This window comes from Psammomys obesus, unplaced genomic scaffold, assembly GCF_907164565.1.
Source record: "Psammomys obesus unplaced genomic scaffold, mPsaObe1.curated_primary_1811, whole genome shotgun sequence".
In the NCBI taxonomy this organism is placed as follows: Eukaryota; Metazoa; Chordata; class Mammalia; order Rodentia; family Muridae; genus Psammomys; species Psammomys obesus.
The window spans coordinates 4,672,037-4,698,418 of record NW_026596088.1 but is presented as its reverse complement, the minus strand read 5'-3'; the positions used below and the strand labels follow the sequence as shown (position 1 = coordinate 4,698,418).

General features: G+C 41.1%; 1 protein-coding gene across 3 annotated transcripts in view; it reads left to right on the top strand.

Annotated features, from left to right (window-relative positions):
• Tnrc6a (trinucleotide repeat containing adaptor 6A) overlaps window positions 1-26,382 on the top strand; it is a 162,861-nt gene that overhangs the window by 118,429 nt on the left and 18,050 nt on the right. For all 3 annotated transcript variants that reach the window (XM_055627543.1, XM_055627542.1, XM_055627541.1), the window contains exons 5-11: window positions 5,880-6,260; window positions 15,681-18,266; window positions 19,408-19,584; window positions 20,352-20,527; window positions 21,645-21,677; window positions 23,138-23,218; window positions 23,716-23,767. In XM_055627543.1, coding sequence (XP_055483518.1) covers window positions 5,880-6,260; window positions 15,681-18,266; window positions 19,408-19,584; window positions 20,352-20,527; window positions 21,645-21,677; window positions 23,138-23,218; window positions 23,716-23,767 — 3,486 coding nt within the window. The remainder of the gene's footprint in view (window positions 1-5,879; window positions 6,261-15,680; window positions 18,267-19,407; window positions 19,585-20,351; window positions 20,528-21,644; window positions 21,678-23,137; window positions 23,219-23,715; window positions 23,768-26,382) is intronic.

Below are 26,382 nucleotides of genomic sequence, written 5' to 3'. Positions count from 1 at the left end.
TAATGTCTTCGCCTTTCCAGAGTGTTGGGACTGCAGGCATGTGTGATCACTTCTGGCTGAGACCATAACGTCCTGACTTACACTAACGTTATGTGGGAATTCCATCTTTTACTGTGCTCTGGAACCATAAAAAGACAAAGAGGGCTGGAGAGATGGCTCGGGGTTTAAGAACACAGACTGTTTCAAAGGTTCTGAGTTTAATCCCCAGCAACCACATGGTGGCTCAAAACCATCTATAATGAGATCTAGTGCCCTCTTGTGTGCAGGCAGAATACTATACAAATAATAAATATATATATATTTATAAAAAAGACAGAGATACATATTTCTTAAAGTAGCATTAGGCATATAAACAAAAACATAGCAGTATAGATAAAATGACCGAGTCCTGATGTTTGTGTTCGGATGTTTTTGTTTCTTCTATGTTCATTAGCTTACCTGTTTACATTTTCTATTTCTTTGCCAGTATTCAACATTCTCTTCTCTAGATTTTCAACTAGCTATAAAGTTGGGTGTGTGTGTGTGTGTGTGTGTGTGTGTGTGTATATTTTTTTTTTTTAATTTTACTTTTAAGTGTAATGCTGTTTTTAAAATAGAGTCTCATGTAGCCCAGGCTAGCCTCAGACTTCTATGTAGTCAAGGTTAATCTTTGCTTTCTGATCCTCCTATCTTTACTGCTAGAACTACATACGTGTTACCATCAGGCCCAGTTTATGTGGTGGTGGGAGTCAAGCCAGGGTTATCTATGAATGATAGGCAAGTACTCTGCCAATTCAGTCCTATCCCCCTGTCTGTGAGTATAATTTTTAGAAAATTATTTCTTTTTTTATTTCTATTAGTAAATATGTTAACTACTTGTTTGTTTTAATATACTCAATCGTGTCAGTTCACTTTTACAATCATTGATTTCTGGGCCTGTGCTTGCTGTTAAGCCTGACAACGTGAGTTTGATCCCTGGAATCCACTTGATGGAAGGAAAGAACCCCCTGTCCCAAGTTTTCCTCTGACTTCTGTGACAAATTAGCAGTCTCACATATACAAATAAATATAACTTTACATTTTATAAAATTGATTTTAGTATTTTTGATTCATTCTTTCCATTTAATCTTTTTGTGTATCTGCCCTTCTTAAATTGAATATTTTATAGCTTGGTTGTAGGAAATAATTAGGCTGTGACTTTGTCTTTGAGCACTGCCGTAGCTGTGTCTCAGTGTATTCTATGTAGTGTTTTATTATTTTTCTAATCTTGCAGTTTTGTTATTTAAGGCAGTTTTATTTACTACTTTTGTCGTTTATAACAACATTGTTTTATACCCAGAAATCCTGTTGTTTGTACTGTTTGTAATTTATCCGTAATTCTCTTTAGTCCTGTGTGATATGCATGCATTAAGTTTTAATGACGATTTCATGGTATCTTAAAGCTATTACCACTGTCAACTTTTTTTGACTTTTTAAATTTAGTATATGTTTTGATACTGTGGTATTCAGTTTATGAAAAATTTTAGTTTTTCATTATTTTTATTTTATTAATGTGAAATATTTTTCATCCATTATATTTTTATCCTTGATTTTTTTCATGTGATAGTAATACTGTTTCATTTACATTTTCTTATAATTAAGTATTTAGTGTATGTGCATAGTAGCCAGAATTACCCAGCATCGATTACCTGTTAACTCGGCAACTCTGGACCCCTTCATATTTATTTAGTAACTTTAATTCTTTTGGGATTTAAATTTTTTTCTAATTTAATGTGTAGGGTGGTATACAGTGTGTATACCATGTGCGTGTCTGGTGCCACCGGGGAACCAGAAGAGGGCATCCATTTTTCTGGGACTGGAGTTACATAGTTGATAGCTGCTGTGTGGGTACTGTAAATTGAACCCAGGTCCTCTGGAAGAGCAGCGAGTGCTTTTAACCACTTAGCTATCCCTCTATTCTCCGTTCAGTGGTTTTTGTAGTCATAGTTTTAATTGATTAATATCTTTACCATTTTTTTTTGTTTTGTTTTGTTTTGTGATGTCTTGCACTAAAAAAATAGTGGGTTGTCCCTTTCTCTGGCCCTTTTCCAGCTACTCTTTGTTACTGATGAGAAGGATGGCATTTATTTGAGTGAGGTAGTGCAGAGTGTAGTCCCTGCTCTGGTTGCCTGCCCCCTTTTTCACTTAAAGCACTTACCTCTGTCTGTGCTGGTTACTCAGAATATTTGCATGTAAGTTGCCTTCCAATCCCTTGTTGCTTTTTACTAAATCATGCCTTGTTTAGGGATAAAGTTATTGTTGCAGTGTGTTTATGTATTATTATGGGTGACACACACGACAGAGAACACGTGGAGGGTAGAGGACAACTTTTTAGAGTTGATTGTCTCGTAAAAGTTGCAGCTTTGAGAATTCTGGGGACAGAACTCGGGATGCCTGCAAACACCTTTACCCACTGAGCCATCTCAGTGGTCCTCAGTGTATTTTGTTGTAAGTGTTAATAAGCCCTGTGTCCTAGAGGCAGCAGCTTACTTACTAACTTAAGGTCACAGTTGGTTGTAAGATAGCATGCTGAGTCCAGTACTAAGCACATCAAAACCAAATTACAGTTTTGTTTTTTAATGTCCCTGTAGTTTCATAGTTCTCACTTTGAATATTCTAATATTTTGACCTCATAATTTATTTATTTATTTATTTTTTTTACTTTTGTCTGTTTGCATGCATGGAGGTCAGAAGACATCTTGTGGGAGTTGGTATTCTTTCCACTGTGGCCTCTGCTTATTGAGCATAGGTTGTCAAACTTAGTAGCAAGTCTTTTTACTTGATGGGCTATCTTGACAGCCATAAGATGTATTTCAAATCACAGCCTTTTCTAATTATTGTTTGAGATGCACAAAGGAATATACATCATTGTTACCAATTGAGAGCAGTCGGGAGGAAAATTAACACATTAGTTAAATCAAGAGAGTACTTAGCCTAAATTACTAATAAAAGGTTTAATAAAAGGTTTGTCAGTAAACATCAAAAATGAAAAGGATGAGTCTGGAGAGATGGCTTAGTGGTTACAAGCATTTGCCACTTCGCAGTGGAACCTGAACCTGGTTTAGTTTTCAACAACCACAAAGCACTCAAAACCATCTGTAACTCTAGTTCCAGGGGATCTAACTCATGCACTCATATATTACATGCAACAAAAACTTAGATGTATTTAAAAAGGATGAAAATGATGGGGCCAGTGAGATTGCTTGTGGCCAAAACCTACAACATAAGGTTCTTAGATCCACACAGTGGAATGTGGGACTCTGAAAGTTATCTTCTGGCCCAACAATGATCCCATACGCATACACACTATCTTAGGGTTACTTAGGGTTATCACTGTAATGAAACACCATGACCAAAGCAACTTGAGGAAGAAAGGGATTATTTCACTCAGTTTAATATTATCAAAAGCAGTGAGGGCAGGAACTCAAATAGGACAGGAACCTGAAGGCAGGGGCTGGCCCAGCAAGTGGTGCCATGAAGGAGGGCTGCGTTCACACATGGCTTACCAGGTTTCCTACAAAACCCAGGACAACCAGCTCAGGGGTGGCCCCACTCACAATGGGCTGGGCCCTTCTATCAATCATGAAGTGAGACAATGTCCTACATGCTTGCCTACATTTTAATATTATGGAAGCATTTTCTCAGTTGAGGCTTTCTCTGCTTTGATGTCTCTAGCTTGTGTCAAGTTGACATGAAACTAGTCAGCACACACACTAAATATTATAATAATAATAATAATAACAACAACAACAATAATAAAAATAATAATAAAGGCTGGGAGAGGTGGCACACGCCTTTAATCCTAGCACTCAGGAGGCAGAGGCAGGCAGATCTCTTGAGTTCAAGGCCAGCCTGGTCTACAAAGTGAATTCCAAGACAGCTAAGGCTACACAGAGAAACCCTGTCTCCAACACACACACATTTGAGTGAAAGCCCTCCAAACAATAGGTAGACTATTAGTTTTTACACTGTAATTTCTCTTGTACTATAGTTTGCTTAAGTACTGTAAAAATATGAAGTCACATTGGAAGAAAAATCAGGAGTAGTTTCTATACTAGAAACTATTAACGTGAGAGATAATCGATTAAATTCGGGAAATGTGTAGAGAGGGATGGATGACAACCTGGAGTTGACCATGAAGGAGGAAGCTGAGTTGAACACAGTGATCAAACCTCAGTTACAGCAGCATCCTGTAGAAGCTATGATAAACAGCTTTCTCGTTTAGCCTACAATAGTTGCAACTATTTGTTGTGGTTACAATAGGCTGGGTGATGGATTAAGACCATCCCTGTTTTATAGAAGTGAGTGAAACAAATGAGATTTACAGTCCTGCTAAAGGTGTTTTACTGCTGGACTAGATAGAGTTCTTAAGCCTTTGCCAGAATTTTCTTAAGTGTCTTCTCCGGTACCAGAGTTTTGTTCTGATTGGACTGTTGCAGGTAGAATGAATGGTGTGCCAGTCATTACAGAGCAGGCAGTATTTAAACAAGCTTGTGTCCTGTGCTTTGTAATGACCAATGCCTTTGACACTGGGAAGTCTTATGGAAGAGACATAGAGGTTCTTTGGGTCTGGAGTTGAAGCCTAAGCACAGAATCCATGTCAGTCATTTCCGATATGAGCTCTATTTTTGCAGCTTTAAGGTGCTTTTATTGTTATTTACAGATAGTCACTGAACCATCAGATTCACCTGTCAGTTTCCACTTACAGGTAGACCAGACAAGTGGTTTCTTAGACTTGTCTTAGGTGCTGCCCAGGTTATTCCTCACGCTTGGCAGCGGCACAGGTGTCCATCCTGTCACCTGCATTTGCTTCCTATTCTGAACTTGTCCTTTTCTCAGACATATTCACCCGTGGAAGATTGTTAACGTTGCCCTTTTGTGTGGAAATGAAGGGTTTTCCTCCTGTATCTTCTAAATTCTTGAGATAGGGACCAAGGCCCACATGGTTGTATCCACTTAATAACTGTAGCACTGTAGGATGATGAGGCAGGAGGATTGCAAGTTTGAGGTAGTCTGATTTATGTAATGAATTTTTGGAGCAACCCAGGTTACACAGTGAAGTCATGTCTCAGATGAGAAAGCAGAAACCAAACATAGAGGTGCTGGAGAGATGATTCAGCATTAAGAGCACTTACTGCTTATCTGGAGAACCTGGGTTAGAGTCTCAGCTCCCAGGTGGTGCCTCACAACCATTTGTAACTCCAGTCCCTTCTGGGGGCCTATGTCATGCACAGTGGATATATGTGGAGGCAGAACACCCCTACACATAAAATGAAAATACGTAAATTTTTGAGTTAAGACTATAAAAATAGAGTTGAGCAAGAATAGTAAAGAACTGAAGATTTCTTTAAGGTTCTCAACCTTCCTAAAGCTGTGTCCCTTTAATACTGTTCCTCAACGTGTGAAGACCTCCAACCATAAAATTAATTTGTTGTTACTTCATGACTGTAATCTTGCTACTGTTACAAATTGTAATGTAAATATCTGCTGTGTGCGACCCACAGGCTGAAAGCCACTGTTTTAAGCCATCAGCAGTTTGCCCAACTTGTTCTTTTGGTCCATAGTTAAGTAACAAATGTTTGTTCTCTAGCAGAATATGGTAAAGAGATGATAAACAAGAGCATCATCCTGGTCAAACAGCCACCCTTGTGGACACTTGAGTAGATGTGAGGCACTTGTCAGGAGAAGTAAAGTTTGACTCCAGGTAGTGGCATCTCTTCAGAAACTTGACACTCTGAATGAAGGTGTTCTGATGCTTTAAGGCTTTTGTTCAGGTTGTTTTCATGGTGCCTTTGAGTTTGAAGGTAAGGTATACTTCACTAGCTAATCTTTTTCCACCTCTTTTCTTTTGTTGGAATTAGTGCCAGAACAGATAAAGCCCACTGTAAGCCAGCCTCAGCCTGCCAACTCTGATAACGGCACTTCTACAGCAACCAGCACTAATAATAATGCCAAGCGAGCTACAGCCAGCAATCAGCAGCCGCCGCCGCAGCAACAGCAGCAGCAGGAACAGCAGCAGCAGCAGCCGCCACAGGCCTTGCCTCGATATCCTCGTGAAGTACCTCCACGGTTTCGCCACCAAGAACATAAACAGCTTCTGAAGAGGGGTCAGCATTTTCCTGTCATAGCAGCAAACCTGGGATCTGCTGTTAAGGTGTTAAACCCCCAATCAGAGAGCACTGCTGTAACAAATCAACAGCTGCAAAATAACGGAGAGGTACAGAACAGCAAAAGCCAGTCAGGTGAGAAAAGAGGTTTCCTAACAGGACTCATTGGCAGTGTAGTAAATGTTCAGTCTATAGTTCTTGGTGGCGTGGTTCATGTACCAAGAACTGGGCTTTGATTTTAGAATCCTGAATAGGAAGCTTGAGTGGTGAATTCTTTACATCAGTTTCATATTTGTCTTACTTAGAAAGTGAATATTGTCTTCCCATATTTTAAGAAGTTTGTGATTAAAATTGAGGCCTCCTGGCTCCTTGTATTCCTCAGATTCGTACATTTACTCCTCAGCAGCCCCACACAAGGGAACTATCATCTTTATCCCTGACCATCCCTGGCAGTTACTTATTTGCTGCCTGAATGCTCTTTTTTAAGTATACCAAGCACTAATCTGTATTAGGATATATTTGATACTTCACAGCTAGTAAACAGCACATTTTGGAGTCAGGTTCTGCCTGATTCCAGAGCTATGCGCATAACCACTGGTGCTCTTTGGCAGTACATTGGATATGATAGGAAAGGAAAGGGACAACATTTCTAATCTAGGTCTCTAGAGTGGCATATCATTAGAAGGATACAGACCTACTTCCTGTATCCCTGTGTGAAATTGACCAAGAAACTAATTAATGAGATTTTCTTTGTTTTGGGTTGTTTTCCTCTGAAAAAGAGTCATACCTTGGAACTCTAGCTATCCTTGAATTCTGAGAAATTCACCTGCCTCTGCCCCTGAAGTGCTGTGATTAAAGGTGTATGCCCCTGTAGTGCTTATTTTTAAAATTCTACTTTACTTGGGGTATTTAGGTCTCAGACGACCTCCCTTCCAACCTCCCAACCCTACGTAGGTCAGAGAAGTTTAGGGTGAAGAGAGGGCCCCTTTACTTTTCGTGGCTGTTGAGAGTCAATATGTCCTTTAGGGCTCTATTCCAATCTTCATCAACAGCAAACACAGCCAGTAGTCTCCTCCACGCTGCTGCACCCTGAAGCGTTTCTCTCTGTCGATCTGCTCCAAACCGCCACCTTGTCTTTGGTCTCTGGTCTCTCAAACTGCTGCATACCACACGCCAGCACCGAATGCCACACCTCTTTCTCAGCTCTCACATTTATACTGTCAGAGTCCTAGACAACGCCCCTCTTTGTGCTGCGTGTGGAAGGCCGTTACCAGCTGGCAAAAGCCACGCCCCACAGGAGACAGTTAACAGGTGTGGACAAACTAGCCCAGCTAAAATCCCACACTTGGGATTAAAACAAAAGCATATTTACATAACATAACTGAGTTTACAAAGAAACCAGAACTTCCATTACATGCCTCCATACCTTTTATGAACTTACAGTGTAGAAACTAATACACAACCTTATAAGGGTGCTTTGAAGTCTAAATTGTATGAGCCATTAAAGCAGTCAGCCTAGTGCCTACTGTGTAAATGTGAAATAAACTCTCTCATCCCTATATCTTAGTTAGGGTTTTTGTCGCTGCTGCAAAACACCATGACCAGAAAGCAAGGTGGGCAGGAAAGGGTTTATTTGGTTTATACTTCTATATCTGTTCATCATCAGAGGAAGTCAGGTTAGGAACCTCAAACAGGGCAGGAACCTAGAGGCAGGAGTTGATGCTGTGGCTATGATGGAGGGATGCTTACTGGCCTGCTCCTCATGGCTTGCTCAGCCTCCTTTCTTACAGCACCCAGGACCATCTAGGGGTCCCGTCACCCACAGTGAGCTGTGCCCTCTCCCATCAGTCACTAACTAAGAAAATGCCCTTCAGCTAGATCTTATGGAACTGTTCTCTCAATTAATGTTTCTTCCTTTCGGATAACTCGTGTCATGTAGACATAAGACTAGCCAGCACACCCTAACGTTTATAGAAAGACCTACTTTTTTTTCAAGCATTGTATGTAGGCCAGATTGTAGGTAATTAAGAAGTTGAATGTTATTTGGAAAGCCAGGTTGGAAAAAAATGTATTGGTTAGCAGCATAAGCAATCATTACTGAAGTTTTAGGAGAGTATTACTTATTCAGCAAATGCCTGAGTACATATTATGAAGCAGGTATGATGATATATAATAAACAGACAGTGAAGTTACATAGTATACTTAGGGAATTTTATGAATGTTTCTTCCATTTGGGGAAGGAAAGAACAAGGCTATTTTTAAAACGGAAACAGCACTAGTGCAAGAATCGTGTATCTCAAAAAATAAGTGTGGGACTGGAGAAACAGTTCATTCAGTAAAGTGCTTACTGTGCAAGCATGAGACTGAGTTAGATGTCAGTACCCTATGAAACAAAGCCAAATAGAGTGATGCATGTTTGTAATCCTAGCACTGGGAAGACAGGGTAAAGGAGGGTCCTTTGGACTTGCTGACAAGCTAATCGACCCAGATTGACCCTGTTGAGATTTGGTGACAGACTGTGTGAGAAAATAAGACTGAAGACACCCAGAATCAGCCTGTGTCCTCCACACACATCCAAAATCAGGGACACAGACACAGAATGAGTATGGGTCAGAGGAATCAGGTTTTACAGGTTGCATCCTGATGTAAGGTCTCAGGTGTGAGCTTAGGAAAAAGCCTTCAAAGGCATCGAGGAAGGAGATCCTCCTGCCTGTTTCTAGAAGAGCTTGGCAAGTAGGGCACCGCATTTTTTTGGAGGCATTAAATCCCAAAGCTATTAGTGAATGCAGACTATGAAACTGAAACACTCTGAAGGATGAGATTTGCACTTTTGTCTTAAAAAGGTTTATTTATGTGTCATTGTGATCCTGCATGAGTGTATTTGTACTGTGTGTGTAACACTAACAGTCTGAGTTCAATCTTGAGAACCCACGTGAAGCTGATAGGAGATGTCTTCTGACCTCTGACACGTGGGTGCACACACTCACATATAATGCACACAGTTTCAGACTGCTTCTGTGCACTTGACTGCTGTAGCCGGGACAGATCCCACTCTTGCTCAAATAGCCTGAGTTGGAAGACTCTCGTGGTGGTAATAACACTCAGCTCCAATAGAAAGCTATTGTTATGGCCAAAAATGCTCTGATCTCTCCATCTTCGTGACACAATCCATGCAGTACAGCTATAAAGACCAGAACAGCAAATGTTCTTCTCCACTTCAAGGGGCTGAAGCATTCTTAGTTGACTCACTATGGTTTTTTCATTCCTCTCTCACACATACATGCACATGTTCATTATGCTTAAACCATTGGAAAGTGGGTGGTGAACCTCATGGCACTTCATGTTTAAGCCCTGAGACTAAGGGTGGTTTCCTCTCTAGTTTTAACCCTGATATCACTCACCCCCAGCCGCAGAACTATTAATTCAGCAGCATCTTCTAATAGTTGATGATCACATTCCTGCTAAGCATCTTAAGGACGTTTTAGCAGTTTATTCATGATATAAAAGTTTAAAAAGCACGTACCATATTGTTCAGGGATGAATTCAAATATAAAATGTAAAGGTTTCATTTCTCCACTGGCAAAATAGAGATGTAAAGTAGAGAAAGAATCTTTCCTTACTGCTGTATAGTGTATTTATTAAGATGAAATGTTACAGAACATTCTTAAGTTATTAAATTGTTCTTTAACTCTGCTGTATTTTAAATATCTCCTTCCTTCCTTTCCTTCACTTTTTTTTTTTTTTTTTTTTAATGCTCAGCATATACTTTTAGTCCTGGCACTCAGGAAGGCAGAGGAAGTGCATCTCTTGAGTTCGAGGCCAACCTGGTTTACAGAGTGCGTTTCAGGACAGTCAGGGCTACACAGAGAAACTGTCTGGGGAAAAACAAAACAAACAAAAAAACCTCAAAGACACTTAAACTGAAATGGTGAATGAGCAAGAATTGGGAGAGCATTAAGCTTTTTGAAAGTGTTTGAAGGTTGAAATGCACCCTGCCCCTTTTTTTGGTCTCTTCCAAAGCACATGTAACTTAGGCTTCCAGCTCTCACTTGTCCTTCCCTACACCTGTGCACACACTGTAGTCTGTACTTGCTTGGGATTCCATCTGAGCCTCCATGCCTTTAGTAAGACTCTTAGAAAAATTTTATTCTCCTGTTTTTAAAGCTCTTAAAGGAATGGCTTATACTGTCTAGTATCTAGTCTCTGTAAACTGGCTCTTGCTTTACTGACCAGAGCCTCTGATAGAAGGATGCAGACTGTTAAAGATACTCAACTGTGAGTTCTGTTTTGTGTCATTTTCAAAGTTTTTTTTCTAAGTAGATGTTGTTTGTGTTCTTAGAAGTTGTTTGTATTTAGTTCTGCTTTTGTTTTTCCCTAATCACTTCTTTCTTAAAGTTCCTTCACTGCTTGGCTTCTCTGTTGTCCTGTATCCCTCCTTTTCCTATACCTTCTGCTTCTCTTGTGTATTTACCAGTTTCTGTCACCAGCTCTGAGGTTTTACTCTTTCCTGTGGCTTTTTTTATGTTCTCCACATTTCAGGAGTCATGTCTTCCAGAATCTTCAGCTAATAATAGGTTCTTTGATTCTCACTATGTGTAAACTTGAACTCATACCACTTCTTGATGCCTCTGGTTCAAAAATTGGCAAACCATTCATCCAAGAACCCATCAAGAATCATTAAATCATTCTTGAATTTTCATCTTTGTAACTCACAACTCATTGGTTTACCATGCTGTGCTCGTTTTGGACTTTGGGATTCCTGTTTTTTTTTTTTCCTCTCCCCTTAGTACTGTCAGTTGCCATAGTTGAAGTACTCAACATCTGGTCGAGAGCAATGTGCAACTTGTAGCAACTTTTCCTGTACCCTCTGATTGACATGCTGTCCATGGCTGATGTCAGGACACATTAGCAGAATGGAATAGTTGCCACAACAAATGCCATTAGCATCCCACTCAGTAGTTCTAGAAGAGTGGACTAGCTCTAGCCCCATCCCGCCCATGAAATTATTAATTGGATCAAAAGTTTGCTGGCCCTAGACCAAAGGTTGGATGGAATACCAGAGGCGTGTGATCACTCTTGAACATTATTTGCTGAAGCATGATCAGCCTTGAGTATTCTTTACTTCTGAAGCTTTTGTTCTGGTGAGACTTAAAGTGTTTAAGGTAAAAAGGAAACATTTTGAGTATTTATAAGGGAAAAAATGTATGAATTTTCTTCACTCTCATCCTTCAGTTCTTACTGAGAATGTTGTTTCTTTCATCAGTCATTAACTGTCACCAGTTGTGGCTCTGTCCTACAGACTTTTAGCTTATCTATTCCCAACGCAGAGTTTCATTCTTTTTGGTGTGGGGCTAGAGCTAGAGCTGGCCCACTCTCCTAAAACTATTCTGAGTGGGATGCTAATGGCATTTGTTTGTTTTTCTCACTGTGTAGCCCTGGCTGTCCTGAACTCAACCTGTAGACCAGGCTGGCCTCGGACTCACAAGATCCTCATGCTTCTGCCTCCCCACTGCTGGGATTAAAAGCTTGCACCAGCATGCCCAGCACTGTTGGCATTTTGGATTTCACTTCTTAGTAATGTGCCTCTAACAGGATCTTTGTAGCACCACATTGTATAAAACCTTATGTTTTACATTTACTCAGTAATGCTTCCTTTCTCCCTGCTAATACGGGGTTTGTTTGTGATCTTAACGTTCCTCACTATTTCTTGGGGGAAAGTCCTGGTCATGTTGTACTCAGAAGCCTGGATGTTTTTCTCCTCTCGCATTGCTTAGAGTAATGGGCTTCGGCTTCCTGGTTCTACTGGGTTACCTTCCTGTCTGATCAGCCTCCTGTTCTGTGACTCCTGAGTTGTTTTCCTTTCGCACCATTACCCTCGCTACAGTGTAGCATTTTCATGATAAAAAATGCCTTGAGAGTCATCTGTGATAATCCAGGATTTGTTTAAAGTATCAAGTGCATTACAGTTTTAAAATGGAGTTTTAGGTCATAATTACTGAAGGCACCTCTCCCTATTTGTGTAACATAACTAAGAATACATAACAACAGCACACCATTAGATTACCACAATATCTTCAGGTGTGGTCAAGGCCAGAGTCTGAGAACACATGTAATATAGCCTTAGAGGTGATGGAACCCCTTCCCAGGTGTCAGCCGGCTGCTGCTGCTTTCCATGATCTGTCAGATATCAAATTGGCTATTTTTATGGTATTATGGTTTCTTTGGGATAGGGTGGGGTGAGGCAGGGGGTTAACACAAAGCCTCATTTTGTAACCCAGACAGACCTGAAACTGTCCATGCTCCTGTACTAGCCTCTATAGCATCATTACTACTATTGGCTTCCTTTCTTTTCCTTTTCCTTTTTTTTTTTTTTTTTTTTTTTTCTTTGAGACAGGGTCTATCTGTTTAGCTCTAGTTGTCCTGGAATTTACTATGTAGACCAGGCTAGCCTTGAACTCACAGAGACTACTGACCTGCCTCCCAAGTGCTGGGATCAAAGGTAAGAAACAGGCAGCCCTGTTTCTTTTTTTACGAATTAAAAAAAAAATTATTTTGGGCTGGAGATACGGCTCAGTGGTTAAGAGCATTGGCTGCTCTTCCAAGGACCTGAGTTCAATTCCCAGCAACCACATGGTGGCTCATAACCATCTCTACTAGGATCTGATGTCCTCCTCTGGCATCCATCAGATGAAACACTTGTACATATATACATACATATATACATACATGCTTTAAAAAATCTTTAAAAATTATTTTTGCCAATATTGTGTTTTCCTCCTTGCTCTTTCATTTATTTATTCATTCATTCATTCATTCATTCATTCATTCATTCATTCATGTATTGTATGTATATGAGTGCTGTGTTTTCATGCACACTAGAGGTGGGAATCAGATCCCATTACAGATGGTTGTGAGCCACCATGTGGTTGCTGGGAATTGAACTCAGGACCTCTGGAAGAGCAGCCAATGCTCTTAACCACTGAGTCATCTCTGGAGCCCACCAGTCCTTACTCTTTTTTTTTTTTTTAATAAGATTTATTTATTATTATTTACACAGTATTTCTGTCTACATGTATGCTTGCATTCCAGAAGAGGGCATCAGATTTCATTATAGATGGTTGTGAGCCACCATGTGGTTGCTGGGAATTGAACTCAGGACTTCTGGAGGAGCAGTTAGTGCTCCTAACCTCTGAGCAATCTCTCCAGCCCCACTCCTTACTCTTAAAACTTTAATAATTTGGTGTTTTTGATTTATTGTCTTATTTTAAATAAACATTTTCCAAGTACTGAACATTGGTTTTCTCCTACAAGTTGAAAATGTTGACCTTCACTGTATCTTTGGCTTCTTCTTGGTTCTGTTCCTGACTTGACTTTTCGTTTAGCTTTCGTGCTTATACGATCAGTCTCAGTTTACTGCTGTTTGTTCTGTGATCCTGCAGACTCCTTCTTTGGTAAGTTCCTCTATTTGAACCTGAGGCCTGTTCTTCTCATACCTGTTACATTGGAATGTCAAAGGCACTTTTAATCCTGTTACACACTTTAAATCCAGAGTCTTGCTACTTCAAGTTTTGAGTTTCTGTGGCAATTATCTGTGCAATAAAGGCTAATTATATAGGACTTTTAAGTATATTTTCTCCATTGATACTTATATATACAAATATATATATATGTGTGTGTATATATACACACACACATTTATACATATACACACACACCTGGAATATAGGAAAATACTTTTTCTTGGTAATTTTTCTCTTGTAAACCTCCTTCCTCAACTGCTAGGATCATAAGCTTGTTTCTGCAGTGTTTTTATTTGGCTTTGATTTTGGTTTTGGTTTTTTGAGACAGGATCTCTCTTTTTAGCCCTAGCTGTCCTGGACCTTGCTCTGTAGACCAGGCAGGCTGGCCTCAAACTCAAGAGATCTCACTGTTTCTGCCTTCCTGTGCACCACCGTGCCCAGCTTGGAGACATTTTCTTAATTGAGGTTCCCTCTCATGATTTTAGCTTGGTGAAGTTGACATAAAACTCAGTTTCTATAAGTTAGCTTCTGTCCCTTGGTGTCTCACATACAAAGTGAGGCTAATGCTTGTATTCTAGAATTGTCACAAGGACTTGGTATAGAGGTTTGCAGAGCTACTGCTGTGTAGCAATGAATACTGGCCATGGATTGATGTTGCTCTGTGTTGCAGTATAGAATTATTTCTTTCCAGGGAGAATGATTTATTTGGTTCATTCATTTCATACGGAGTTTTCATGAGCACTGAGAGAAGACAAACTTCATTGGCTGCCTTTTTGGGGGGTAGACAGGGTTCTAACTATATAACCTTAGCTTGACTCTGAGTCACAGAGGAGACACAGTTCTGCCTCCTGAAGGCTTGGACTAGAGGTGTGACCATAACCAGCTACTGGCAGCTGCTTGATGAAATAGTTGTAAAAGGGATCAGTGGTGCACTTTGCAGTACTTGGCTTATGTTCACTGGGTACATTATAGGTCCATCTCTAGTTGCTTTTCTTGCTGTTCCTGTACCTCTTCACCACTTGCTTCTTAGCATTTGTGCTTTGAGAGAAAGTAGTGCAAGCAGAGTCATTTATTTATAGTAGCAGATCACACTAGTAGTGAGACTTTTATTTCTAGACCCACACCCACTGGGAATTAAAGTGTAGGCTATCCTTCAAGACAGCCTAAATGCAAATGTTTTATGTAGCTAGTGTCATAGATACATTTCTACCCACCAGAGTCTTACAATGAGATAGACTGACAAGCTAGCAGAAACACTGTAGTGATGCTGTCTGTAGAAAAGAGTGAAAGTAAATAAAACTAGATGATATTTACATGGCAGTAAGTCTAAGACTTGGTTATATGGTTGACACTGTCGTCAGTGTCAGTTGCTGAGTTACTGTTCATAATTTGGTGATTTTTCAACATATCACTTTTTTTCCTGTTGTCTCTTCATAAACATGGCTATAAAAGTAAATTAGGGAATTGCCTAAAATTAATATCCTTGCTTTGTGTAACACTGTATTTAAATGTATGCACTAATAAAATAGAAATACAATGTAAAAGGCTTTGGGATTCTTACAGAATTGTTATAATACCCAAAGGTGTCATGTGTAAAGCAATTTTAGGAAACCAGATCATTTGGAGATGCTTTTACCCTGCATCCTGCTTCTCTCCCCCCCCTACTCCCCCAGGTTAAGTCTCTGAGCCTGGGTTGCCCTTATTCATCACTGCCACCTAGTCTTTCTCACTCAGAATTCTTGTGTTTGTTGGGATGTTATTAGTTCATGCATTGAGCAGTACTTCTCTGGGACTTTCTGCTCCATGCTGTACTATATGGTGTTGAGCAGAGCAGAATTCTGCCTGTGAAATTACTAAACATGGAGAGTCGGTGGCTGGAAGATAACCAGTGCCTTGTACCCATTCTGTGAGGGCATCTTGCTAATGTTGAAGAGCTATGTGTATTTGTAATGGATCGTCATTTTTCTCAACCTATGTGATACCATTTTGGAAATGGTTAGCACTTATAAATAGTTGTACTTCTCCTTTATCCTAGATATAAATCATAATACTTCAGGATCCCATTATGAAAATTGCCAGCGGGGACCTGTGTCTTCTACAAGTGACTGTAGCACAAGCTGTAAGAATGCTGTAAACGACTTGTTGGAAAAAGAAGCATGGCCCTCAGCCCCTGGCAGTGATCCTGAGTTGCCTTCAGAATGCATGGATGCTGATTCTGCCTCCAGTTCTGAGTCAGAGAGAAACATCACTGTCATGGCTTCAGGGAACACAGGTGGTGAAAAAGAAGGCCTTCGGAACAGCAGTGGACTCGGTTCTCAAAGCAAGTTTGTGGTTGGTAGCAGCAGCAATAATGTGGGCCATGGAAGTAGTACTGGGCCATGGGGCTTCCCCCATGGAGCCATAATAAGCACATGTCAGGTCTCTGTGGATGCTCCTGAAAGCAAATCAGAAAGTAGTAGTAACAATAGAATGAATGCTTGGGGCACTGTAAGTTCTTCATCAAATGGAGGGTTAAATCCAAGCACTTTGAATTCAGCTAGCAACCATGGTGCCTGGCCAGTATTAGAAAACAATGGACTTGCCCTAAAAGGGACTGTAGGGAGTGGGAGTTCTGGCATCAATATTCAGTGTAGTACCATAGGCCAGATGCCTAACAATCAGAGTATCAACTCTAAAGTCAGTGGTTCTTCTACCCATGGTACCTGGGGTAGCCTTCAGGAAACTTGTGAGCCTGAAGTAAGTGGTACACAGAAGGTTTCATTCAGTGGTCAACCTCAGAATATCACCACTGAAACGACTGGACCAAATAACACTACTAACTTTATGACCTCTAGTTTACCAAACTCCGGTTCAGTACAGAATAGTGAACTGCCTACTAGTAATCCAGGGGCCTGGCGTGTGAGCACAATGAATCATCCTCAGATACAGGCTCCGTCAGTTATGAATGGCACTTCCCTTTCTCACCTTAGTAATGGAGAGTCAAAAACTGGAGGCTCCTACGGTACTACATGGGGTGCCTATGGTTCTAATTACTCTGGCGACAAATGTGCAGGCCCTAATGGCCAAGCCAATGGTGACACTGTGAATGCAACTCTAATGCAGCCTGGCATAAGTGGGCCTGTAGGCACTAACTTTCAAGTTAACACAAATAAAGGGGGAGGTGTATGGGAGCCTGGGACAGTGAATTCCCAGAGTTCACCATGGGGAAGTGGAAATGGTGTGAATTCTGGAGGAAGTCGAAGAGGATGGGGAAGTCCTGCACAGAGCACTGGCACTAGTCTACCCAGTGTTGAATGGAACAAACTGCCTAGCAATCAGCATTCCAATGACAGTGCAAATGGCAATGGTAAGAAGTTTACAAATGGATGGAAATCTACTGAGGAAGAGGATCAGGGTTCTGCCACGTCTCAGACAAATGAGCAAAACAGTGTGTGGGCCAAAACAGGAGGCACAGTGGAGAGTGATGGTAGTGCAGAGAGCACTGGACGCCTTGAAGAAAAAGTAACTGGGGAAAGTCAGAGTAGAGATAGAAGAAAGATTGATCAGCACACATTACTCCAAAGCATTGTAAACAGAACTGACTTAGATCCACGTGTCCTGTCCAACTCTGGTTGGGGACAGACTCCTATTAAGCAGAATACTGCCTGGGATACAGAGACATCACCAAGAGGGGAAAGAAAGACTGACAATGGGACAGAGGCCTGGGGAAGCTCTGCAACACAGACTTTTAACTCAGGGGCATGTATAGATAAGACTAGCCCTAATAGCAATGATACCTCATCTGTATCAGGGTGGGGCGATCCCAAACCTACTCTGAGGTGGGGAGATTCCAAAGGCTCAAACTGCCAGGGGGGGTGGGAAGATGATTCTGCTGCTACAGGAATGATCAAGAGCAATCAGTGGGGGAATTGCAAAGAAGAGAAGTCTGCATGGAATGATTCGCAAAAGAACAAACAGGGGTGGGGTGATGGACAAAAGTCAAACCAAGGTTGGTCCGTTTCTGCCAGTGATAACTGGGGAGAAACTTCCAGGAGTAACCACTGGGGTGAGGCTAATAAGAAATCCAGCTCAGGAGGTAGTGACAGTGATAGGTCCATTTCTGGTTGGAACGAACTTGGTAAAACTAGTTCTTTTACTTGGGGAAATAATATAAATCCAAATAATTCGTCAGGATGGGATGAATCTTCTAAACCTAATTCCTCCCAAGGATGGGGAGAGCCTCCAAAGTGTAATCAGTCTCTAGGTTGGGGAGATTCATCAAAACCAGTCAGTTCTCCAGATTGGAACAAGCAACAAGACATTGTTGGATCATGGGGCATGCCAGCAGCCACAGGCAAGCCTCCTGGTACCGGCTGGCTGGGGGGACCTATTCCAGCTCCAACAAAGGAGGAAGAACCCACAGGCTGGGAGGAGCCGTCCCCAGAATCTATACGACGAAAAATGGAGATTGACGATGGAACTTCAGCTTGGGGAGATCCGAGCAAATACAACTACAAAAATGTGAACATGTGGAATAAAAACATCCCAGACAGCAGCAGCCGCTCAGACCAGCAAGCACAGGTGCACCGGCTACTGCCGGCTGCAAGTGCTGTCTCAAGCAAAGAGGCGAGCAGTGGCTCTGGTAAGCATTCCCATGTGGGGTCCAGTAGTGTTCTGGAAGCAAGTTTTGTGTTGACATACTGTCATGAGTTCTGCTTAACAAATGCACATCAAGGCCTTTCAGCTGTGCTCCTAGGAGTCCTGTTTGCCAGGCAGTCTGTCTTTGGCAGTGTTCCTCTATTCCTGTTAGGAATTTGGTAGGAGGGCTTAAGTGGCAAAATTTCGAACTTCTCTCAGTTACTCTGAGTCAAGCCTCAACAGTTTGGTTTTACTATTGAAATATAGTAAAGCCAAGTGCCTGAGTACAGTAGCCCAGATACCTGGTTTTGTATTTGACCTTATAAGGAGTTTTCTAAATTAGGCATTAAGTCGTCTGTGTCTCCTGAGATAATAGTGGATGTACAGTGTGCATCTGAAACTTGGTGCTGTATTTTTCTAGTATATTTCTACTTTCCCTTTCCTATATTGAGCAAATACTTTTCTCTGTAAATTGGTAAGGCAACATTTTCTCTACACATGACAGGCCTGTGTTGCCTTTGTTAGTGGGGGTATTATTGAGTAATACTTTGTTGGAGAGAAAGGGCAATGTTTTCATGAAATCTTCTTTTAATATCTAATTGAGTTTGTGGGGTTTTTCCTTTTTTTTTTTTTTTTAAATATGAGTCTAGTCTGTTGATTTATTTTTAACTTTTAGGGCAAGTATCTTAAGGCTTTCTTTTGTTAGTTTGTTTTTAGACCACTTGAACCTGATGATGTAGACTTTTTCTCCTGTGTACTTTTAAATGAACATTAGCCAATGCATGTGAAGTAGGCTGCTTACCTGTTGGTTCATATAGTCAGTGCTAAGGTGCTGTGGACCTAACTTCATCCTCAGAGGCAGATGATTTGCTATAATTAAATTATTCAAAAGAATCTACCCTAGCACCAGAAGACAGTTTTGGGAAAAAAAAAAAAAAAGCTTGAAAACAGTATACAGTTAAATTATATTAGTGCAGAATAATTTGTTCTTGACCTAAAATGTGCCTCTTGGCATGTCCCAGCACCATCATTCAGGATGTGAATGTGTAGGTCTTCATCTCGTTTCCCAAGTGTTTTTCCTTCCCTTTGTTTGCTGTGCCTTCTTATGTCTGTGCTGATGACTTCTTCTCCCACACTTTCTAAAGGCTGGGGTGAGCCCTGGGGGGAGCCTTCTACTCCAGCCACGACGGTGGATAATGGTACTTCAGCCTGGGGTAAGCCCATAGACAGTGGGCCCAGCTGGGGGGAACCCATTACTGCAGCATCCAACACGTCCACATGGGGCGCCAGCTCTGTCGGTCCACAATCATTAAGCAAATCTGGTAAGTCATCTGTGATCTTTAGTAGCCATTTTCTAGTGGTGCTGATGGTGAACTCATGAACTACATTTAAGTGATGGATTGGTCCTCCTAAATTGCCACTAATGTAGATATACTTCCCAAAACTGTAACTACTAATGATTTAAGTAGTCTCCACAACAATCTAAATTCTTTCTCACCTCATTGGATTATTGAAAACTGATGTTAGCAGCTTTCATGCCATTCAACTTCAGAGACTAGATAGTATAACATAAGACACATGTCCAAACCATCAAATCTTACATGAGAAGAACCCTGGGATGCATGTGTATGTTGTTCCTTTACCATGTTGGGCTCAGGACATGTTGTAGGAATCCCAAGGGCTGTGTGTGTGGAGACAGTTGCTTGCTACCTGTGGCTTCAGTACTCTTTGACCAGTCTTGTAGAAAACATACAAAATTGATTATTTTGAGCCTCATGCACCCTCTTCCTTTCGTATCATTTTCAAGATTAAATAGGTACACACAAGAAACCACCATTGCCCATGTTTAGAAACCCTCTGATTTGTGAAGACATGGAAAGTGTCCTTGGATGTTCTAATGAAAATAAGTTCTTTCCAGTGAACTTTCAATGTAGTATAATTACACTTTATCAGTTGCATGAATTTGAGAAGGGGTGTAAAGGTGTGTTTTGTTTAGGTCCATGTCTCTATACTGTGAAATATGCTTGACGTCTTGAAGAACTGTTTAATTTATTAAACTTTGTCTTTGTTTCACAAATCTACAAATCAGGGCCCAAATCTATGCAAGATAGCTGGGGTGGTGATGATATGCCATTGCCTGGAAGTCGCCCCACTGGCTGGGAAGAGGAGGAAGATGTAGAGATTGGAATGTGGAACAGTAACTCATCTCAAGAGCTTAACTCATCTTTAAATTGGCCACCATATACTAAGAAGATGTCGTCAAAGGTATACATTTCAAGAGCTTTGCTCTTGAAACTTTAAATTTCAAAGGTAGTTTACCCACAGAAAATTAATCTATCTGCCCATTTATGGCAGTCAGTACAGTCCAGGCAGCCCCAACTTAGATATAGCCTCTTGAATGGGCAGCTACCTAGACAAACGTAAGATCACGGGAACTTCCTTTCTCCCCACTGCTACAGCTTGGGATTTCTCTCCTCCTCAGCTCCACCAGTACTGCCTGAGGCAACCCCAGGCCCAGGTGGTACCAGCAGTGGTGAGGATGAAGAGAAGGGCAAATCTCCATGTTGACTCTCCATTCCACTGCCAGTTCATCTCCATCTTCCATTTCACCTCCTTACCCAGAGTCCCAACTTTCCCATTACCAAGAGTCACAACTCTCTTTATTCACAGATCATCATTGTCCCTTCCTCATCCCCAAGGTCCTGTGATGAAAATCCCTAGGAGGAAGCCGAGGATTCCCATACCTGGCTTTACAGGAGAAATGGGTTGCATTTGTTCAAGACATAGTCTGCTATACAAGGTCTTCTGAAGTCTTGGAAATTGCACCAGCTTGCCAAATATATCTAATGTAGAGCCAGATTTAGGAACCCCTGGGTCCTCGGGAAGTAGTATTGCGGGGTGGGGGGTTGGAGGTAGATTCTCCTGGGGACATCTTTCAAAATAGGTACCCAGTCTCATGAGTTGACTCTAAAATGTCCTCATCATCCTACCTGAGAATGATTATCTTTTGAGGACCTTGACAAGTCAAATATTTAATGCTTATCTGCTCAAGGCCAAGGTTGTTCCCTTTTAATCCTGGGATTCAAAGTCTAGGACCTGCCATTTTCATTTTATAATTTTTTCATCTGGCTGGATTTGCCTATTGATGCCTGACCATGTAGCTGACAGTGTGCTTATACATGTTTTACATAATCACTTGATCCTCATAACATTTCTGAGATAGGATACTGAGGAAGAATTTGAGACTGGAAACGGTGATGACTTGCCCATAGTTGCATAACTAGTAAGTGATAAAGCAAAGACTTAAGCTTAGGTCTTGCGATTCAAAACCTTGTTCTTCCCACTGGACCATGCTGTTTTATGACTTTGTCTTTCCTTACAGGGTCTGAGTGGCAAAAAAAGGAGAAGGGAAAGGGTGTGTAGCCTTTTTACTCTTTCTCCTTTGTTTCTACTAGTAAAAATCTTTAGAAAGCAACTGCAAACTCTTATTTAGCTTCTGCTGTGTGCCAGGTACTGTGCTTGGTGCTGGGGTTCAAATACACTGAAGAGCAGCCCCGTTAGGGGCTCCTAGTCTTTGGTGGGGCATCAGGTGAGCTTCATGGGCTATCAAGCTCCACACAAATGTGTGCTGGGATGTGGAAGATGCCTGGGGTGGCCTATAGAACGGAATATTTCTAAAGAGTCACAAAGCTGCCTCTAGTTAGAGGAAGGAAGGATAAGTAAAGTGTTGTCCTTACCGTGCCAAAACCCTTGAACTTTAGTGTTTACTAAGCATGGAGCCAGTGAAATTTAGAAGGCAACTTCAGTGGCTTTTTAAACGTATTTAAAGAGAGCTGTCTAATGTTGTGAAATACCAGTTAGAATAGAGGAAAGACCAGAGGTAGGGATCTCAGGAGGCTGCTGCTACGTCATCCCAGGTAGAAAGGAAAACAGTTAGAAATGAATTTAGAAATAGAAGGGGAAATTTCATAATAATAATAATAAAAGGTAGAGAAAAAAAATAGAAGGGGCAGAGATTGGCAGTTGTTCAGACCATGGGAGGAACTCTAAGGGGGAACAGGAATCAAATCAGATATCTTCAGAATATTTGGAGAGGGTTAGGGGCTGGCTTTAGAGATCTGCCTTTGCGGGGAGTTAAGCTATGCTTTGTTTCACAGTCAGAAGGAACAGGTAGTAGCACTGGAAAAAAGACATTAATACACTGAGAAGTTACTTTGGTCATCACATCAATGTGAGGCCTAGGTCTCTGTAGCTTCCAGCCTCCCTCTGTGACTGCTGCCAGTTCTCAGTGTGGTTGCCCAGCCCACCACAGCAGTTCAGCTGCTGGTCAAAATGGTTTTTGTTTTTTGTTTTTTTTTTTTTTTTTAAGCAACAGAATTTGAAATTTTTGAAGTCAATATTATGTGGAAATACTTAGTTGGGGAGGAATGTTGGTTTTTCGCTGAAGTGTTCGTTCATATCATGATTAAATTATGGATTAAATTGGTTTGTTAGGACTAACCTGAGAACCTGTGTACTGTTTTTAATTTGGTATAAGAATTCCAAAAGCTTAAATACATGTCAGGGAGCATGGGCCTTCTGTGAGGCGGGAACATCCCATGGTCCTCCATTGCTGTTGTCTTTTCCTTCTGACTGCCTGCCTTTAGAGATCTCTCTGTACATTACAGCTATACCAGAGGCCTGGAGCAAAGGAAGTTGAAAATCAAATGAGTTTATTTATTTAATTGTTAACAACTCTGTTAAGAGTTGATTGAAGGAGGAAATATTGGCTAAAAATGAGAGTTGGGAATTGTCTTGAAGTTTTATTAGTCCATCACTATGTCCAGATAATTAGAGATTGCCATGGCATCTTTTCTACTCTTTTATTTTACAAAGGGAATGATGAAAGGTGGAAACAAACAAGAAGACGCATGGATAAATCCATTTGTTAAACAGTTTTCAAATATCAGTTTTTCGGTAAGTATGTTTTCTTAGCAGCTGACACCTTCTTTAGTGGTGGTTTGTAATTTATCCCAGTTTTATTTTATTTTCTTAAAAATTATTTCTCATTGTTGTCTTTAAAATATTAGAGTAAAATTAGCCAACAAGCTTTAATTCTTAAATGTTACAAAGTGTGAGCACATCTTAAAATATATTAAACCGTAGTAATATTTTTAAGAATAGGGCCAAAGAGACAGTTGCACAGTTAGGAGTACTTGCTCCTCCTCAGGGGACCAGGGTCCTGTCCCAGCACCCATGGGCAGGGTCCACAACCACACTTACTTCCTCTCCAGGGCATCTGAAGCTCTGTTCTGGCCTCTGCAGGCCCTTGTACACATGTACAAACATACATAAATACAGACACATAAAAAAATTATGATCTGCTTACATTTCAGATGATGAAATACAGAGAAGTTCTTCACTTTTTATTTTCCTTGATAAAGTTTGCTGACATGTTGTTTTTCTTACTTCAGAGAGACTCACCAGAAGAAAATGTACAGAGCAATAAGATGGATCTTTCTGGAGGTGAGAGAAAATTAGATCATTCTGAGTTTTTATCACTGATAAACAAGCCTAGCTGTGTTGTGGTCTTTCTGAAAGAACTCTCATTCAGTGGAAGAGAGCAGCCTTGGCTCCTGACTACAGACTCTGCTGTACTTTGTGAGCATGCTTGAGTAAAGTGAGTTTTGATGTCCCTTTAAGGGACACATCACTGCACATCTCAAGTGGTACTGTGTCAGTCTGTTCCCAGAGTCCCATCAACAGGGGTTAACAAGGTTATTGAGGTGCAGGATTTAATCATCTGGATCCGAGGACTGTGCATATCCAGACTTAGGTATATGACAGAAACATCTCAACCATAGTCAGAAATGCCAAGCACTCGATGACCTAGACAACAACTTTTTTTTTTTTGTAAATTTATTTATTACATATATAGTGTTCTGTCTGTATGTACACCTGCACTCCAGAAGAGCACACCAGATCTCATTATAGATAGTTGTGAGCTATCAGGTGGTTGCCTGGAATTGAACTCAGGACCTTTGGAAGAGCAGCCAGTGCTCTTAAACTCTGAGCCATCTCTCCAGCCCCAGACGAGAACTCTTAAGAGCTGTGGTTGAAGGAGAACCAGGCTAGAGTGGGTGGAGCAGCCCAGTTGAGGTGAAGGTGCTGGATTGCTTGGTGAGGGCTAATGAAAAGTTTGGATATTTTTACTTCATTGAAAAAATAGGGAATTAAAGAGGATTTTGCTTTTATAAATGTGTTTTATTATAGTATTTTCAAATTCTATCAGTTCCTGTTGCTTCTGGGTTCCCCCCCCCTCCCGACTGGTCCATTCTTCAAAAAGTCCCCTCTGCTTTCAACACGCACGTACAAATGCACACACGCCCATAAATACACATGCAGCAGAGAATAAGCCAGAAGATATATATCAGGTGGGAAAACCAGTGAGAGACGTTGTAGTGACTAGTTGGTATTTTCAGAGCTCCAGACTGAAACAGAAAATGGATGACTAGATTAATTTAGTGGAGAGTAGGATTAGGTTCAAGGGAAGTTGATGGTTATTATTATTATTAGTTGGCTATGGAAGGAGCAGGTGATTGTGTGATGAAGTGTGAGTCATCTTTGTCTTCATAGCTTATGAGAGGATAGTACAGTCAGGAGTGAGAGTATTATAAAATAAATAAGGAAAGATGAGCATAAATTAGAAATTATTAATTAACAAAGAGTGAGTGTATCAGTGGGTTGCCTATAATAGGCAGAGAGACTGATGATATACCTTGTATTGAGATCTTGACCTCGTACCAGGTGTTTTATGGTACGACCTGCATATGATTGCATGAGTTTCCTCCCTCAGACAAGAGGGGAAGTGCCACTCACAGGAAAAATGTTATTCCGGAAGCACACTACATTGCTATGTAGTGCCAGATGGCAGATACTGCCTTCTGATGAGGTGAGCCCAGGAGCCTGGGCTACAGGAAAACACGCACGCACGCGCGCGATCGCGTGCGCGCGCGCGCACACACACACACACAAACACACACACACACACACACACACACACACACACACTGAACTGGGGGCCAGGCCTTTCTTCTGATAGTGTCTCTCCTTAACTCCTTACCCACACAGCTTTGGTGCCAACTAGCAAAGATAGCAATAAAGGACAGAAATGCATTTTTTTCCCCTTATAATAATGGTGATTGTAGGAGTGGGTACTGAGCTGCAGTAAATAAAATAGCAATTGCTACTGTTCACCCCAACTCTTGACACCTCAACTTCCATAGGCATTCTACTGTACACTCTTGAAGTTGAGCACAGTGGTGAAATTACTCCATACTCATGCCATAACATCACACAGCAGCTTGTTTACTTGTGAGGAGGATGGGTGGACAACCCCCAAGAGCCAGTTTGTCATTGAGGAAATGATGCTCCAGTTCAGATTAAGTAAGAGTTAACTTTCAGTAACTTTTGAATAAAGCAGAAAGAGAAAGAAAAAGAAAGAAAATGATTGGCCCATACAAATTTAACAACCAGTTGGAAACATGAGACACACTGAGGGTGGTTTCAGGTGGGAATCAGAAGCATTTCAAATATTGAAGTTTTGTTTTTGAGAGCGTTTGCACAGATCACCAGTTAAACGTCTAGAATCTAAAACTTATGCCTTGAGCAACACACACACAGTTTCAGGTCTCAAATTTTCAAGCTGAGGCTACTAAGCCTGTACCTCATTTTTCTCTAGTTGCTCACAGCTCATCATTTGCATTGGTGGTTTCTTCTTGTATATCTTACTCTGTTCTTACCCATTCTTAACTGGAGCTGTTATCTTAAGTTACCTAGTAGGTTCACTTAAACCTATATCAATAGTTCTGCCTGTTTTGTGGTTATAAGTGACTTTATAAGGCAGAGAAGTACTAAGAAGCAACTCAGAATTCCCTGGGTTCTCAGTGAGAGAACATCATTTTCCCTCCTGTTCAGTGCTGTTTGCTCCAGCCCAAAGACTAATTCTGTGCCTGCCTGCCTGCCTGCCTGCTTGCTTATATCATTTGGGGCACAGACTCTCCAGGTGGTTGGCTTTATGATCTGTTTCACTGGGCCCATATTTGTCTTGTTGGAAGCTTTGTCCAGGGCCAGGGTCTAAC